Below are 17,405 nucleotides of genomic sequence, written 5' to 3'. Positions count from 1 at the left end.
GCTGCATCAATAGGAGTATAGCATCTAGATGAAGGGAAGTAATAGTGCCACTGTATTCTGCTCTGGTCAGACCTCACCTGGAGTACTGTGTCCAGTTCTGGGCACCACAGTTCAAGAAGAACACTGACAAACTGGAACGTGTCCAGAGGAGGGCAACCAAAATGGTCAAAGGCCTGGAAACGATGCCTTATGAGGAACGGCTAAGGGAGCTGGGCATGTTTAGCCTGGAGAAGAGGAGGTTAAGGGGTGATATGATAGCCATGTTCAAATATATAAAAGGATATCATATAGAGGAGGGAGAAAGGTTGTTTTCTGCTGCTCCAGAGAAGCGGACACGGAGCAATGGATCCAAACTACAAGAAAGAAGATTCCACCTAAACATTAGGAAGAACTTCCTGACAGTAAGAGCTGTTCGACAGTGGAATTTGCTGCCAGGGAGTGTGGTGGAGTCTCCTTCTTTGGAGGTCTTTAAGCAGAGGCTTGACAACCATATGTCAGGAGTGCTCTGATGGTGTTTCCTGTTTGGCAGGGGGTTGGACTCGATGGCCCTTGTGGTCTCTTCCAACCCTATGATTCTATGATTCTAAGTCATAAGCCAGGGCAGTGTTAATCCAATTCAGCCATCAGGCCCTGTTGGTAATTTACGCTGATGTGACCCCAATGAGGCAGAAATCTCAGATCAGAGACTTGTGGATTGAAAGGGAAATTTATACCACTGACCTTATTTTGCTTAACCAAAGGCATCTGTAGTTTTAGGAGGGGATCTCAATGCCAGATTGGGCCCTAATGATCATGCCCTTTATGCACAGCACAAATGCTCTCCTCCCAACCGTGAAGCCAGTGGATTCCTCCTCACCCGTTGTTCCAAAGATCAGAAATCAAACTTTGCAGGCATCTGCTTGGCTCAAACAGCATTCAGGCTAAACCTCTACATCTTAAATGGTGCCCTTGAAAGTGATTATCCTCTCTGGCTCCAGAAGGAGAGCTATAGACCAGGGGTCAGCAACCTTTTTCAGCCGTGGGTCAGTCCACCGTCCCTCAGACCATGTGGTGGGCCGGACTATATTTTGAAGAGAGAGAAAAAGGAACAAATCCCTATGCCCCACAAATAACCCAGAGATGCATTTTAAATAAAAGGACACACAGTGGTACCTCGGGTTACATACGCTTCAGGTTACATATGCTTCAGGTTACAGACTCCGCTAACCCAGAAATAGTACCTCGGGTTAAGAACTTTGCTTCAGGATGAGAACAGAAATTGTGCTCTGGCGGCACGGCAGCAGCGGGAGGCCCCATTATTATTATTAGCTAATGTGGTACCTCAGGTTAAGAACAGTTTCAGGTTAAGAATGGACCTCCAGAACGAATTAAGTACTTAATCCAAGGTACCACTGTATTCTACTCATGGAAAAGCACACCGATTCCTGGACCGTCCCCGGGCCGGATTTAGAAGGCGATTGGGCCGCATCCGGCCCCCGGGCCTTAGTTTGCCTCCCCCTGCTCCTGACAATGTACTCTAAATCTGCCTGGTGTTTTTACATGAGCAGAATGTGTGCTTTTATTGAAAATGCATCTCTGGGTTATTTGTGGGGCATAGTTCCCTAGACCAGATATAGTTTGCTATATATTTTTGTATGGTTTGGTATACAAAGTACATCAGTATAAACGACCAAACTGATTAAAGAAAGAAAAAAGCCGAGCTACGTTAGAAAAGCGATCCAACCATGAGAGATCTGGCTCTAATCGCCCGGCTAAAAATGTAGCGGTTTCTGCTGTCTCCTTGATCTGCCAGGAGAAAAGACACAGTAGCGATGCTGGGCAAGAGGAAGAAGACCCTTCCTCCTCCTCCTCCTCCTCAACTCTTGATCGAGACTCCAGGGCTCTCTCTGCAGGCTCCCCCCTCCAAGACCCCCTCCCCCCTCCCCCACGGGGCCAGCAAGAAGAGCGGGGCAGAGCCCTGGCCCCCCCTGGCGGGGAATGTCTGCCCCCTCCCCGATCTGGCCAGCCCCCCAGGCATCCTCCCCTGCAGCCCCTTCTCCCCCTTGCACCCGGAGGGAGAGGGAGGCGAGACTCACCCCCAGGCAGCTCTTGCAAGAGAGAGAGGGAGACGGAAGCAGCCCCTCCGCTGGCAGGCGGGAAGGGCGAGGGAGGGGCTTTTGCTCGGGAGGACCTTGCCCCCCCCCACGCCTCCACTTCCTGTCCTCTCTAGAAAGCCAGCTCTGTGCCTTTTAACCCTTCGCAAGCCGAGCACAAGCGGAGCACCGCTCTCTCCTCCTCCAAGGCAGGAGCCCCCCCCCCCACGCCCCATTTGGGAGACCCCCTTGAGCTGCGCCCCCCCAGGCCGGAAGCAGGAGGAGCAGCTGGCAGGGGCGAAGAAGGCCCCAAGGAGCAGGGGACCCCTCACTAGAAGCATGGGAGCGTCTGGAAGGGATCCCGGGGGTCATCTAGTCCACCCCCCTTGCCAGGCTGGAATCTCAGCTCAGGCTATTATTGGCACAAAAATGGAAGCAAGAAGAGCTACCAAGGAAAGAAGAATGGCGGATTGAAATTGATGGACTATGCAGAATTGGATAAATTAACTGGAAGGATTCGAAACCTACGGGAACCAGAGATTCTTAGAAGATCGGAGTAAATTATATGAACTATTTGAAAAAGTAATAGTAATGAACACAGTACGCTAGTAGGACTGCAATAAGTTTTGTAAGGAGAACTATATGAACTATTGCAAGAAAGACTACCAGAATTATTAGTTGATGATAATTAAGAGTAATAGATATATTAAGAAATGCAGAATAAGTGATAAAGAACAGAAAATCATCAGAGGTGTTGACGGAAGTCTAAAACAATGTATAAGCTAAGAAGTTATGATATGTGATGGTTGTAAATGATATGTTAAAAAAAAACAAATTTTATATATATATATCTCCATTCATATATCCTATCCATTCTTAAAGAAATCAGCCCTGAGTGCTCACTGGAAGGACAGATCGTGAAGCTGAGGCTCCAAGACTTTGGCCACCGCATGAGAAGAGAAGACTCCCAGGGAAAGACCCTGATGTTGGGAAAGATGGAGGGCACAAGGAGAAGCCACCACAAGGGCGTTGGACAGGATCCACGACCGCCAGATTCCTTTACCGGAATACCCATAAAGTGCAGAGGTAGGCGATGGCCACACCCTGCCCTCCAATACACAAACATATTCCAATGCCTAACCGCCAATACCCAAAAAGTTCTGACGATTTGCTACGAGGTAGGCGAAAAACCAAGTGGCTGGTGCCAATTAGCCAGTTGGGCAACCAAGGCGACCAACCACAGGTCCATAGCAAGGTCAAGAACCAAGCTATGGCAGGTGGGTGATCTGACGAAAACCAGCAGTGCAGTGAAAGGGAAGCATTGCTGCGGCCGCATTTGAGCGGCTAAACCCCGCTCCCAAGCCTCCACCTGACTGGTTGGCTACCTGGGGGCGGGACGTGGCAGCCGGGCCAGCTGGGCAGGGGCCGGAACGCCCCCTGCCGACACGGGAAACGGCTCCCACTCACAACTCCTCCCCTCTGTAAGGAGGAGAGGCTTTCTTAAATTGTGGTGCCCAGAACTGGACACAATATTCTAGGTGTGGTCTGACCAAGGCTGAATAGTACCAATCTACTTAGCGTTGGTCAGCAGACACATGGAATACTGTGTCCAGTTCTGGGCACCACAATTTAAGAAGATTGTATGTGCAGAGAAGGGTGACCAAGACGATCAAGGGTCTGGAAACCAAGCCTTATGAGGAACAGTTGAGGGAGTTGGGTATGTTAAGCCTAGAAAAGAGGAAACTGAGAGGAGATGTGAAAGAGCACCTTAAATATCTAAAAGTCTGTCCCATGGAAGATGGAGCAAGCTTGTTTTCTCCTGCTCTGGAAGGTAGGATCAGATCCAATGGATTCAAGTTCCAAGGCAGGAGATTCTGACTAAATGTCAGGAAGAACTTTCCAACAGTAAGAGCTGTTTGACAGTGGAACGGACTCCCTCACCTCGGAAGACTGTAGACTCTCCTTCCTTGGAGTGTTGGACAGCCACCTGTCATGAATGCTTTAGTTAAGATTCTTCCATTGCAGGCGCTTGGACTAGATTACCATCCAGGCCCTTCCAACTCTACGATTCCCCGATTGCCTGAACGAACGAAGTCCACGAACCATGGAAAAAAACTTCAGTGATAAACAGAAATCCTACTAGAGAAGAAGAAATATTGAGAAGGATGTTAGCGTAGAAAATGTGGAAGATTGTTCAGGTAGAAAGCTCAACATAGGGACATCATTGTAGATAGAAAAGATGCCTTATTTATACATTGTTAATAATAATAATAATAATAATAATAATAATTTATTATTTATACCCCGCCCTTCTGGCTGAGTTTCCCCAGCCACTCTGGGCAGCTTCCAATCGAGTGTTAAAAACAATACAGCGTTAAATATTAAAAACTTCCCTAAACAGGGCTGCCTTCAGATGTCTTTTAAAGATAAGATAGCTACTTATTTCCCTCACATCTGAAGGGAGGGTGTTCCACAGGGCGGGCGCCACTACCGAGAAGGCTTTCTGTCTGGTTCCCTGTAACCTCACTTCTCGCAATGAGGGAATATTTAAAGATGTAATTTAAATAATCATCATTGATTCCTCTCCCCCTCCTTTTCCTTCCAAGCTGTTGCTGTTAGAGATGCATTATATGTTACGGCTGTATGGGAGATAAGCAGGACATAACTTACGTTATGAAATTCAGTATTTTAACAAGGAATTTTTGTTTTCTTTTTTTCCCTTTTTATTAATTTTCTATGCCAAACAACAACAACAACAACAAAGAAAAAAAGAATTGAACAAAACACACCAATGAAAAAAGAAACAGAAAATATAAGCACACTTAGAAGGCAAACATCAGTTAACAGAAATAATAGTTGACTTCCCTCCACCTCGGTTTTGGGTTATGTGAAATAGTAATTCTGTTCTGCAGTTTTCATTTTATGTCATCTGAACATCGCAAGGGTTATATCAAACCTACTGTGATTTTTATATCTCTAGAATTTGATTCCATATATGTTATAAATTTAGTCCAATCGTCAATAAACTTTGTACCTTTTCGCTGTCTAATATTCTGTGTCATTTTTGCCAAATCCATATATTCAAATAATTTAGTTTGCCAATCTTTAACAGTCGGGATATTTGGGGTTTTCCAATTTTTTGCTAACAAGATCCTGGCAGCTACGATTGCGTATTGAAACATTATGTGATCCTCTTTTTTAATCTCGTCTCCAATCATTCCCAGAAGAAAAGCTTCGGGTTTTTTAACGAAGGTGTATTTAAGTATTTTTTTCAGTTCATTGTATATTGATTCCCAAATTTTTTTGATTTCTTCACACTTCCACCACATATGGAAGAAGCTTCCTTCTTTGGTTTTACACTTCCAACACCTATTATCTCCAGTCTTATACATTTTTTGCAGTTTCACAGGGGTGATGTACCAACGGTACATCATCTTTTCCATATTTTCTCTAAGGGTGGTGCAAGCTGTAAAATTCATTCCTTTAGTCCACAGCCTCGTCCATTTGTTAAAATCCAAATTGTATCTGAGGTCTATTGCCCATTTTGTCATGACATCCTTAACCTCCTCGTCCTTGATGTCCCATTCTAATAGCTGATTGTACATTTTAGATAGTAATTTGGTTTTACCTTCTATTATTTCTACCTGGAACTTGGATTTTTTTCCGTTCATTCCGATCTTTTTATCATCCTTCCATAAGGCATTAATTTGATGGTACTGCAGCCAACCTGATAATTTACTTTTTAGCTCTTCATATGGTCTAATTTTCCATCCTCTTTCTGATCTTTCTAGGAGGTCTTCATAGGTCCATCTCTCACCTTCCATATTTGTTTTTTTAATAGTCAACATATCTATAGGCGATAACCACCAGGGAGTCCCCCCCCCCAATAGTTTCTTGTTCCTTTCCCATATTTCTAACAATGTTCCTCTGATAATATGATTCAAGAAGCCTTTATGCACCTTTTCCTTATTCTGCCAGAGATAAGCATGCCAACCAAATCTTAAGTCAAATCCTTCTAGGTCTAGCAGATCTGTATTTTTCAAAATGATCCATTCTCTTAGCCAGCAAAGGCACGAGGCTTCATAGTACAGTCTCAAATTTGGGGCCGAGAATCCTCCCGTCTTTTTTATCTGTTAGCAATTTAAATCTGATTCTCGGTCTTTTACCTTGCCATATAAATTTGGAGAGAATTTTTTGCCAGTTTTGGAATATTGCACTTCCTCTGATCACCGGGGCGTTTTGGAATAAGAATAATAGTTTCGGCAGTATGCACATCTTGATTGCTGCCATTCTACCTGAGCAGGAGAGTTTTATCCTGTTCCAGATGTCTAATTCCTTTTGGATATCCTTCCAGGTATTTATGTAGTTATCAGCCATTAAATTTATGTTTTTCATTGTAAGCCGCACTCCTAGGTATTTTACTTTTTTTACTTCTTTAACTCCTGATTTGAGTTCTAACTGCCTCCTTAGGTCTTCCCCCATGTTCTTTACCATCATTTTAGTTTTAGTTTTATTTAGCTTGAAGCCCGCTACTCTCCCAAATTCCTCTAGAAGTACCAGGACCTTGTCCATACTTTGTTTTGGGTCCTCCAGTGAGATTACCAAGTCATCCGCGTATGCTTTCAGTTTGAATTCTTTCGCCCCAATTCTAATTCCTCGTATCTCTGGTGTTTCCCTTATCTTATTTGCAATTACTTCCAATATCATTATGAAAAGAAGCGGTGACAGGGGGCAGCCTTGTCTCGTACCCTTAGAAATCTCGAATGTATCAGTTAAGTTGTTGTTAATAATCAGTTTGGCTCTTTGACTAGAATAAATTGATTTGATTCCCTCCATGAAGGCACCTTCTATCCCTGCTGACTCCATACAAAACAAGGATTTTTTCTTATGCAGGTGGGAACCATCGTGTGAGCGATAGATTGACGTGCATGTGTAACCCACACGTCGTTTTCAGCCCCAGAAGACAAGGGGGGGCAAAATGGGCTTTTGCGTGACTGCTGCTGTGCGATGACCCAGAACGCAACCCCCGTGCAAACGACGAGTTGCCTGTACTTAAGTTGTGTTGTATTGGAAAAATAAAGTTCTGTTTGGTGGGGATGACTGCAAATGGTTGGAGTTATTTGCAAACCTCAGAGAATGCGCAAGGAGACAAAGCTTTTGTGATAATTCAGATGGTGCGGAAGGTTCAGTTAGTGGAGAATGTGTCTGGTAAGGGGGAAGATGGCCTTGGGGATGTGGAGATCCAAGCATGTCAGCGTGATCTCAGGACTGCAATACCTCAAGGACCTCCTCTTCCCATATAAACCTACCCGGACCCTGAGATCATCTTCTGAGGCCCTCCTTGGTGTGCCTCCTCCTTGAGAGGTCCGTAGGGTGGCAACATGAGAACGGGGCCTTCTCTGCAGTGGCTCCCTGTCTGTGGAATACTCTTGCCAGGGAAGTTTGCCTGGCGCCTTCATTATACACCTTTAGGCACCAGTCAAAAACCTTCCTCTTTAACCAGGCCTTTGGTTGACCTGATTGACATCCTATACCCTTTTAAAATGTGGCTCCTTTCGGGGGGTGGGTGTTATTGGGTTGCTGTTTTTATTCTGGTTATATATGTTGTGATCTTTTCTGTGAACGCCCCTGAAACCTCTATGTATACAACGGTAAATAAACTCAATAAAGAATAAAGAATAAGAATCTCCTTGTAAAGGGAGTGCGTTTCATGAGTTCACAGGGTCCAGATGTAGGTACTCTATGTAGAGCGTGTATACATTTGCATACATTCTAGAAGAATATATTGGTCCTGACCCCAACGAAGGTGCATTGCTATTTAAAATCCAAGCTGACCTTTCCACCCTATGCTGGCCCATGTCAAAACAGGGCAGCTGCTTCTCTGTGTTCTTGTAAACATGTTTTCTCCAGCTCTGCATCTGCTCCTCAAGCCACAGAGAGACTCCAGAAGGTTGCCAGGGCGATGCTTCCCCGCTTCATAAATATTCTTATTTTTCCCAGGGATTTCTCCAGAGATTCATAATTTCTCGCACTGAGTCTGAAAAGTCTGGTGCATAAAATATCCCCTGTCTTGTCAATTCCCTGAACAGCTGCAGACAGTGAGAGGGATAGAGCAAAAAGCCTACATCACAAATGAAAAGTGGCTGTGCTCTTCCTTCTTTCCCTCGTGCTTTTAGGACACCCCAAACGGGCTAGTTTTAAATGTCACCACAAACATATTTTTGAGGGTGGCAGGTTGTGCACAACCATCTCATCCCCCTGCAATCCCAAGGGATGTGTTAGAGCGCCCCAACCTTCCAGGTGGCCCCTGAAAGCCTATTTTGGTTTAAGAGAGGGATGAACCTAAATATTGCTTTCAGGGTGGGTTGCTTGGACCCCCTATGTGAATTTCCTGTTGTCCTTGGTCACAAGGAATGGGTTTCAAGTCCCCCTGACCTATGTGGCCCCTTCAGCCCCACTTTGGATTAAGGGCCCAATGAACCTGAACGTTTTGTTTGGGATGGGCTGTGAGCACTCAACACAACCAACTCATCAATTCTTTTCTTTTAATAGTTTTTATTTGATTTTGCAAGTATAAGATTATAACAATACAACCATACATATCTATATTTAAAGATCTCTCCAAATCTTTGGACTTCTCACCTTCCCCTCCATGGGTTTTCAACTGCATACTGTTCAACAGTCCATATTTTACATCACTCCATTTTCTCCATAGCAATTGCTACATTACAAGTACAGATAGGTAGCCGTGTTGGTCTGCCATAGTCAAAATAAAAAAAATCCTTCCAGTAGCACCTTTAAGACCAACTAAGTTAGTTTTTGGTATGAGCTTTCGTGTGCAAGCACACTTCTTCAGGTATCTGAAGAAGTGTGCTTGCACACGAAAGCTCATACCAAAAACTAACTTAGTTGGTCTTAAAGGTGCTACTGGAAGGATTTTTTTTATTTTGTACATTACAAGTGTTATTGCAATCCTGCTAATGTTTTCATCTGCTTACAGCGGTCATCAACTCAGTTCTGATCAGGAGGAATGGGTTTTGATTTCCCCCAATCTTCCACATGCTCCCTGAAACTCCCCCCTTTTCTAAAGTTAAGGGCCCAGTGGAGGTAACCATTTTTGTGGGTTTCATGCGCTCTATAAGCGTGGTCTGTTGCATGTCCCCACAGCCATCTATGGGTCCCAGAAACACAAGGGTCCTGAACACAAGCACCATAAAGTTCCCGCACCACTTTGATTGTGCAACGCGCCCTGATTGCTTCTTGGTGTCTGCAGTACGGATGGCTCCCACCTCCCGTGATTCTCCAATACATTTTTCGGAAGTTCCAGGCAGCTGTAAAAGTTCTAAACAGTTCCATAAAGTTTTAAAAAGTGCTAATACTTATGAGTAGTAATGTTACAGATACAGTGATTCCAACTTTACATTTCGGGGTGACCTTTTTTCACAACTGAGAATTAGTCCCCTTTTCAGTCTGTTTGTTTGTTTGTTTGTTTTTTAAGTCAAAAAGTTATAACTCTAGTGCATACTCTATTTTTCTTGGTTATATGCAGCAACAAGGGCAGCTCCCACTCTTCTTCCTGGCTAGCCCTCCCTTCCCTATTTTGCTCTCCTTTGGCCTAACTGCAGCAAAGGCCATTTTCTTTGCTTTCCGGTCCACCTAAGCAACAGTTGCCCAGGCAGCCCAGAACTGCCTTGTCCTTCACTCTTTTATCTACCCCCCTCCCCAAGCAACAAGCCTTCACCCTTTCCTTTCCTCTTCTTCCTCCTCCTCCTCGGTTTCATTGTCATTCGCTTTCCCACAACATTCCCACCGCTGGAGAGACCTGTCAAGAGTAAGCATGGACCAATGGTACCAAATAGTATGGGAAACAGCCTACTAGAAAAATTAACCAATAAACTGAAACTGACATGGGGACAAATAGAAGAAGACACCTTCACCCCTGTATTGCTCCCCTTTATCACACACACAGCCCAACAAGACAATGACAGAAATCCAGCAACAGCATACAAATCAATATGGCTAACCTGATCCAAAACACACACCCACTCCACTCACACACGAAAACAAAGACCACCACAGCCAGCCACAAATGAACAACCACACCCTAGGCCAACCCCAACCTCTCTCACCACCAAAGGAACACAAGTGAACAGCAAAGAACCTGCACAAGCAACACTGACACCAAACCCTACATATAGTAAGTAAAATAGAAACATCGCCACCCGACCCCCCCATCTCCCCCTCACCTCTTTCCCCCTTCTCTTCCTAATGTCTCAAAAAATGAAACTGAATTGTAAAAATGTTACATGGGGGAAAAATACGAGAGAGAGACATTGCACACTTTTGTAAATCATCAAATTTTTAATAAAAAAACAACCCCAAAACATTCCCACCACTGTGGAAATGTCCGCCAGGAGCTCCCACCTCCATAATTGGCTCCCTTCTTACTACATTCAGTGGAAACATTTGAGGATTTTTCTCAGGAAGTGAAATGAAACGGGGGCATGGGGGAAATTGAAATATTATTTGGGGGTGGGGGTTAGAGATGACAGTTGAGCGGGTAGGATTCTGGCCAAATGTGGACCTAGGTCCCTGTGTATATGGTCTGAAGGCGCAAAATGTTAACAACACCTTGCTGAGGCTGAAGAGAATAAGCAGAGGCCTAAATATAGGACAACTGGGTTATTACACCAGAAGCTTAACATGAGTCAACAGTGGGATGCAGCAACTTTTTAATATATTAAATAATCATATTGATGACCCTCCCTCACTGTAGGGTCCCTGCATGGCTCACAACATTTTAAAATACAGCATTGAATGGTGTGCTTTCTTAATTATACAATTAGGGGGAAAAGATAACAAATTTTAATTCTAATAAAAATAATGTTGAAATCTTAGTCTGCTTCAACAGAAGTATAGAGTCCAGATCAAGGGAAGTAATAGTCCCACTCTATTCCGCCTTGGTCAGGCCACACCTGGAATACTGTGTCCAGTTCTGGGCACCATAAATTAAGGAAGATATTGATGAGTTGACAGGTATGGGGTGGAGGGTGACCAAGATGACCAAGGGCCAGGGAGGAATGGGGGAGACCACCTCTTCATCCTCACCCTCCCAGGAAGGAGGAAGAGGAAGAAAGTATAAAGGGAAGTCACAGTTCAGAGGCAGATGAGGGGGAAAGTTGGGAAATCATGAGAGAGTCAGAGCAACACCTGGCTGACACGTCATTAGAAACCATTCTAGACCCACCATGTCCCAGAACCCAGCGAGCCTTAAAAGTAGGATAGCAAAGAGCTCAAAGACAGAGGGTACTTAGCAGCACCCGTAGAGGAGGTGATGATGAATGAGGAAGTGAGAGAGCCGGGGGCTGGAGATTCACTTGGAAAAATAACAGGAGTGACAGTGGACATCCTTGTTCCGTTCCAAGAATAATTACAAAATTTTGGTAATGTGAATTCCCTGTGATTTATGTGATCTATATCTTCCAAAGTATTAACAAATTTTCAGCCAAATCCAAATTTCATAACTACTTCCATTAAGTTGGTTGGTTCTACATGATCAAATGAGGGTAACGATTTTTTTAATTGAAACATTATTTTTCAAGAACATCACTTCTCTACCTTCTTGAAAAATAGTATTTTAAGAATCAGATGCTATCTTTAGTTTTTGCTGTCAGGTGCTCCTTCGTGTTCAGATCAGGTCTCAGCAAAATAATGTAGCATTTGGGAATGAAGATGCAGCCCAGGAGCCCAGCACTGGAGGCCAAGATGGAGAAAACCTGAACGGCTACCATGAATTTCCCTTTTGTGCTCAGGTAGGTGGGCACAAAGGACACCCAAACACTGCAGAAGACCAGCATGCTGAAGGTGATCAGCTTGGCTTCATTGAAGGCCCCAGGCAGATTCCTGGCTAGGAAAGCCACCTTGAAGCAGATGGCAGCCAGGAAGCCCATGTAGCCAAGGGCACCATAGAACATGGCCACAGACCCTTCGTTGCATTGCAGGATGATCTCCCCAGGCTGGGAGTGCATGTCAGAGTCTGGGAATGGTGACGAGATCCCCATCCAGATCATGCAGATGACAACTTGGACACAGGAACAAGAAATGACAATGGAGTTGGCCAGACTCTTCCCCAGCCATCTTCTCACTGAGTTCCCTGGCTTGGTGGCCAGGAAGGCCAGAACCACAGTGATGGTTTTTGCCAACACAGAAGAAACAGCAACAGAGAAGATGATGCTGAAGGCTGTTTGTCGGAGAAGGCAGGTCCCTTTCCTTGGCCTCCCAATGAAGAGGAAGGAGGACAAAAAGGAGAGCAGGAGGGAGACCAGGAGGATGTAGGAGAGGTCACGGTTGTTGGCTTTGACTATGGGAGTTTCGTTGTATTTAATAAAGATTCCTAAAACAAAGCTTGTGGCTAAGGACCCCAGTAGGGCAAGGGAAAGTAGGACAACCCCCAGAGATTCTTCATAGGCTAGGAAAGTGATATGCTTGAACACACAATGATCTCGGTCCTTGTTTGGATACTGATTTTCTGGGCATTTTTTGCAATGGTCTGCATCTGCAAGAGAGAGAGAGAGAGAGAGTAAGTAATATCTAATACTCTGGATTCGGCCAAGCCCTGAGCAGTATCTAGCCTCTTGGGAGAGATTCAGTTGTAGACCAAGTCAGTCTGAGACAGCCACAGATCACTACAGGTATTTAATAAGGTTTTTCTAAACATTAGCTCCACCCCGAAGAAATTTGGGACAGATTCCAGGGCTAGAGATCCCCAGCTTGGCCTCTGGCAGGTTGGGCTGCTTGGAGCCCCCTATACCAGGGCCCAAAGGAGGATCAGGGGTCTGTGCAGAAGTCTAATATCTACCCTAGGTCCATAACAATCTCCCTCCTTAAGGACCCCGGGACAGTTAAGTCTAGTCAAAGACAACTATGGGATGCAGCATTCATCTCGCTTCAGGCCGAGGGAGCCGGTGTTTGTCCACAAACAGCTTTCTGGGCCATGTGGCCAGCATGACTAAACCACTTCTGATGCAAAGGGACACCATGACGAATGCAAGAGGGCATGGAAACATTTTTTACCTTCCTGCTGCAGTGATACCTATCCATCTACTTGCACTGGTGTGCTTTCGAACTGCTAGGATGGAAGAAGCTGAGACAGAGAAACGGGACCTCAGCCCGTCGCATGGTTTCAAACTGCTGACCTTCCGATCAGCAAGACGAAGAGGCTTTGTGCTTTAGACCTCCCTCCTTCACATTTGATCATATTTATATATATATGATGTTGATGATGATACATTTTAGAACAATATCGTAAACTATAATCATAAAAAGAGATTGATGATGATGATAATTTGAACCACCCAGTTCACTTCCACACATGAAACATACCAGCCTTATCCTGCCCAGAAATGGTTTTGAGAGATTCCTGGCTGAACCCTTCTCTCTTCCCCAAGGCCAGCCTTTCCCTTGGAGTCACCCACCTTCCTGAGTGGAGATGGTCCCTTCTGCACAGGGAAGACATTCATAACAGCAAAGAGGCTTCCCTTCCTGAATCACCTTGATGGATCCAGGGCGACAGCTTTCCACACACCTGGAAGTAGGAATGGTCTAGGCACAAAGACGAAGAGCGTCAATGAGAATTGTTCTTTGAGGGATAGTATCTGCTGTAGCATCTAGACTATAGCTTGAAACTAAGCATGTCCCATCACTGTCCCTTACATGAATTATTCATGATTAAATTCAGGAAAAAACAAAGGACCTCCATTAAATAAAGTTCTGTATATGGGCCATGAGCTATTCACTACCGATAAAATTCATATAACAACTGAAAAGCAAGGAACCCCCCTTTCCCCAGACACACAGTTTAGCAGGAAGCCTCCTTTGGCACCCAGCTGAGCAGAGGAGCTGTAGGAACTATCTTGAACAACGGCCCAGTGCTGGAGTTGACAAGCAACTGAGGGCAGCAGCCCACACAACATGGAGCACTTATTAGAGCTCACAGAAAAGACAGCAAAATGACAGGCATGATTCCCAGTCCCCGTCACCTGATTGAGCCACTGGGGCCACACAATGGCCTCCTGGTCGATGGAGCACTTCAGGTCTGGGGATCCCTGTCTGTCAATACTCCCAAACTTCACTCTGAGGACGGATTTATTGGGGAAAACCACCCAGTTCACAATGTCCAAGTCAGCTGCCAGCTCCCCGTTCTCATCCAAATACACTCTGTCCATGGAAGAATTGTAGAACGGGGTGTTTCCTAGGAAAGGGTGGAGCTGGAACAGAAGCAAAGATGAGAGCATTTAGAATAAAGGGAAGCATAGGCCCCTGTTTTGCTAGCCCAGAAATGGAAAGTGAGCGAGGTCCCAGCTAAAGAGGATTGGCAACTTAAGTGGACAGAATATGCAGAAATTGCAGATTTAACATACAGAATAAGAGAGCAAGAAGAAGATACATTGAAAGAAGAGTGGAAAGCATTTATTGAATATATGGAAAATAACTGTATACAGCTGAAAACGGTGGCAGCATTAAGATAAATTCAACCACGTAAATAATGTTTGATGGATGTAAAAGTAGAAAACTGATTTGAATGGTTATAGCAAAATATACAGGGATGTATAAATGAACCATGGAAAGAGAAGAAGGGAAGTCATCGGATATTTGTAAAATGTTTATTTGGTTTTGTTAGATTGAAAATTTAATTAAAATTATATAATAATAATAATAATAATAATAATAATAATAATAATAATAATAGAAGGATACTGACAATCCACTTCCCCTTTGCTTAGAGCTGGTTGCAAACTCAAATAGTAATGGACAGATCTTGTCACTTTTGGTTCATACTGTTTTCTCTCTCACACGCACCCCAATCTTAAATTCAGTTCTCCACATTTCTGAAGCATTTTTTAAATAATACTAATAGAAACTCATCAGAATTCTTCAGCATTTCTGTGTGATTTTCTCCTAGTAAGCATGTTTTTGAAGGATGCTGCCCCCTTGGATTGTTTTAGAAAGAGTGAATTAGGTTCGTTCTTCCTTTCAAGGCAAACTGAATGAAATCTCTAATATGGGCTTCAGCAGGGAAAGTCAGGAGCTTGGTGGAGGGAGCAGAGAGCCAGAGCAGAGTCAAGCGGTTGTCAAAGGAATAGAGACTAGAGACAGCCTGATCAATGTCATCTCCCCTGCCAAAAATAATTCCAACTTGCGGGGAAAGGAGAATTGGGCACATGATGGGAGCAGTTGCTCAGGGAGCTGTGCAATGAGGCAAGAGTAAGAATAGCAAACAGAAATGAAAAATGTATATGTATTAAGGAAAGTTTATTTTTTATATATAAATATTTTTATTATAAAACGTACCACACAGTTTATCACAAATACATTCTTCTTGGACTTCCATCAGCACCTCTGATAAGCCTCCGTCTGAATCACTTCTTATGCCTTTCTTAACTTAATATTGCCTTTACATCTCTTAAGTATAGAGATGTATTAAGGAAGGTTTAAAATGGGTAATGTGTTTTGGAAACTTTGGGTTTTTTCCATTGTAGTTTTTTTTCTAAAGGGCTCTGGGCTCTTGCTGAGATTAAGAGATTAAGATTAACTAACTGGTTGCTGTTCTCTGCTAGCTAACATGTGAGTGTTGTAAACTTAGATCATGTGATGAAGGTATTGGATTGCAATATCTCCTTTTTGAAGGGAGTTGCCTTTTTGTCTTTGGCTCCAAAACTCAATAGAGTCAATATGGAAAGGAAGCTCTCCTGAAGGTAAAAGTGAGAGAGAGAGAGAGAGAGAGAGAGAGAGAGAGAGAGAGAGAGATCCCGAGCCTGTGCTGGACAGAATGAGGTTCTCATTCTGTTATAATGAGTTCTGCGAGTAAAGAGTGAATAATATTTCTATGCGCCTGGACAATAATTCATTTCCAAAAGGAAATGAATGCTTCCCGTTCTTATGCTTCCAATCGTTTCAAACTGCACAATATTCAATATCTGCACACTACAATTGATTGTCATGCTCAGCTGAGATGTCTATGAAGGGAAAGAAAATACCTGCCATGGCTGTAGCCTTTGAAGTCCCATTCTCTCAGTTCCCCTCTGCTTAGATCTAGATGAATATGCAGCATTTAAGGCACGAGCCACGGCTTGCAGAGTGTTGTAGATCCTGTAGCTGTCTAGAGAGAGGATTCTTTCCAGATCATCTTGGGGAAGCCTCTCCAGTTTCCCTCTCTCTCTGCATCTTCTCCGGCCTTTCACTGAGAATGCATGCTTTAAATAGAAACAATTAAAAGCACCCTCCCAAAACTTCTTAATACCAGAGAAAAAGGGTGGAAAATCACCGTATTTTGCCCCTTTACTGGTCTCAGTGAAGAAGGAAAATATACCGTGGATGTGTTGGAAAGATATCTCATTATACATCAGCTCCAGGGCGACATCCCACAAAACTGTTGTGATGAAGATTTTCCCAACAATGGATTTTATTCCTATGTCAAAAAACTGTTGTATAATGAGTAGTCCATCTAAGAAATAAGTCATTTCCCCATAGTAAACAAATACATGCACTTGCCTCCACTTGTGGAATGGAAGACGAGGCATGTCTACTACATTTGTATTCAGTCCTTGGATGCTTTGTGAGATGACAACACAGACACCGCTCTTGATGAGCACGGGTGTCAAGCTCTTCAGGAACCTCTCTCCATTGTCGGTGTCTGGTGCAAGGAGGCCAATCAACGTCCATCGGAAGTGCTGGAGCAGCTTGACAATCCCTGGGTACAGGGCTTCTTCTTTGGGGACCATCCGGTAGAAAAAAGGGAAATGCCTCTTATCATTCAGAACATGAGAGACAAAAGCATAAGTGACCTGGGAAGAGAAGGAAGATTTGGATCTGGTTTGATTTCAGATCAAAGCCTAAATATTTCTAAGCCCAACATGAGATTGGGAAGGTCTTAGGAAGGAGGAAGGTCTATTGCAGGGACCCTTTGGTGGGAACAGTGATTTCCTTGAAGGTTATGGCAGCCGTAAAGAAGGCAAATTTGATGCTAGGGATCAACAGGAGGGTAGTTGAAAATAAGACTGCCAATATCATAATGCTATTATACCTCTCTCCATTCCTACCTGTGGGATTTTATAGATGCCCAACACGTTTGAAATCTGGATGGAGTTTTGAGAGTCGGACCCTTCGAGAACAGCCAGTAAGTTAGTCTGTTTACCACAGCTGTAGTTTGGAAAGTTCAGCTGCCCAATTGACAGCATGTCTAGCAAAGCATCATAGGTCACCCTTCCATCAAAAAAGTTCTCATGGATGCTGTAGCCCAGGGTGATGTTGGGTAACAGCTTTTGATTCTGGTTG

The 17,405-nt window shown here is 44.0% G+C and overlaps 2 protein-coding genes and 1 long non-coding RNA gene across 6 annotated transcripts in view; 1 reads left to right on the top strand and 2 right to left on the bottom strand.

Annotated features, from left to right (window-relative positions):
- LOC308470280 overlaps positions 1-17,405 on the top strand; it is a 267,788-nt gene that overhangs the window by 133,000 nt on the left and 117,383 nt on the right. The gene's annotated exons all lie outside the window — the stretch shown is intronic.
- The window catches only part of LOC308469690 (uncharacterized protein), a 43,853-nt gene that overhangs the window by 14,046 nt on the left and 12,402 nt on the right, over positions 1-17,405 (bottom strand). For 2 of the 4 annotated variants that reach the window (XM_080992515.1, XM_080992517.1), the window contains exon 1: positions 2,076-2,660. The exons of 1 other annotated variant lie outside the window; for it this stretch is intronic. In XM_080992515.1, coding sequence (XP_080848641.1) covers positions 2,076-2,413 — 338 coding nt within the window. In that variant the 5' untranslated portion in view covers positions 2,414-2,660. Of the gene's footprint in view, positions 1-856; positions 1,061-2,075; positions 2,661-17,405 lie in introns of those variants that run through there. One more of the 4 variants, XM_080992516.1, reaches the window with a different exon arrangement.
- On the bottom strand, positions 11,348-17,003 carry LOC308469523 (vomeronasal type-2 receptor 26-like). The gene is made up of 4 exons (XM_080992106.1): positions 16,109-17,003; positions 14,111-14,338; positions 13,547-13,673; positions 11,348-12,627 (listed from the first exon to the last, which is right to left on the bottom strand). Exons 1-4 carry the CDS (start codon positions 16,850-16,852, stop codon positions 11,717-11,719), a joined length of 2,010 nt encoding a protein of 669 aa, XP_080848232.1. The 5' UTR covers positions 16,853-17,003; the 3' UTR covers positions 11,348-11,716.

The sequence above is a fragment of the Podarcis pityusensis genome, assembly GCF_964106645.2.
Source record: "Podarcis pityusensis genome assembly, chromosome: 2".
Taxonomy (NCBI): Eukaryota; Metazoa; Chordata; class Lepidosauria; order Squamata; family Lacertidae; genus Podarcis; species Podarcis pityusensis.
The sequence above is the reverse complement of the archived record's forward strand: the minus strand, read 5'-3'. Positions and strand labels throughout refer to the sequence as shown.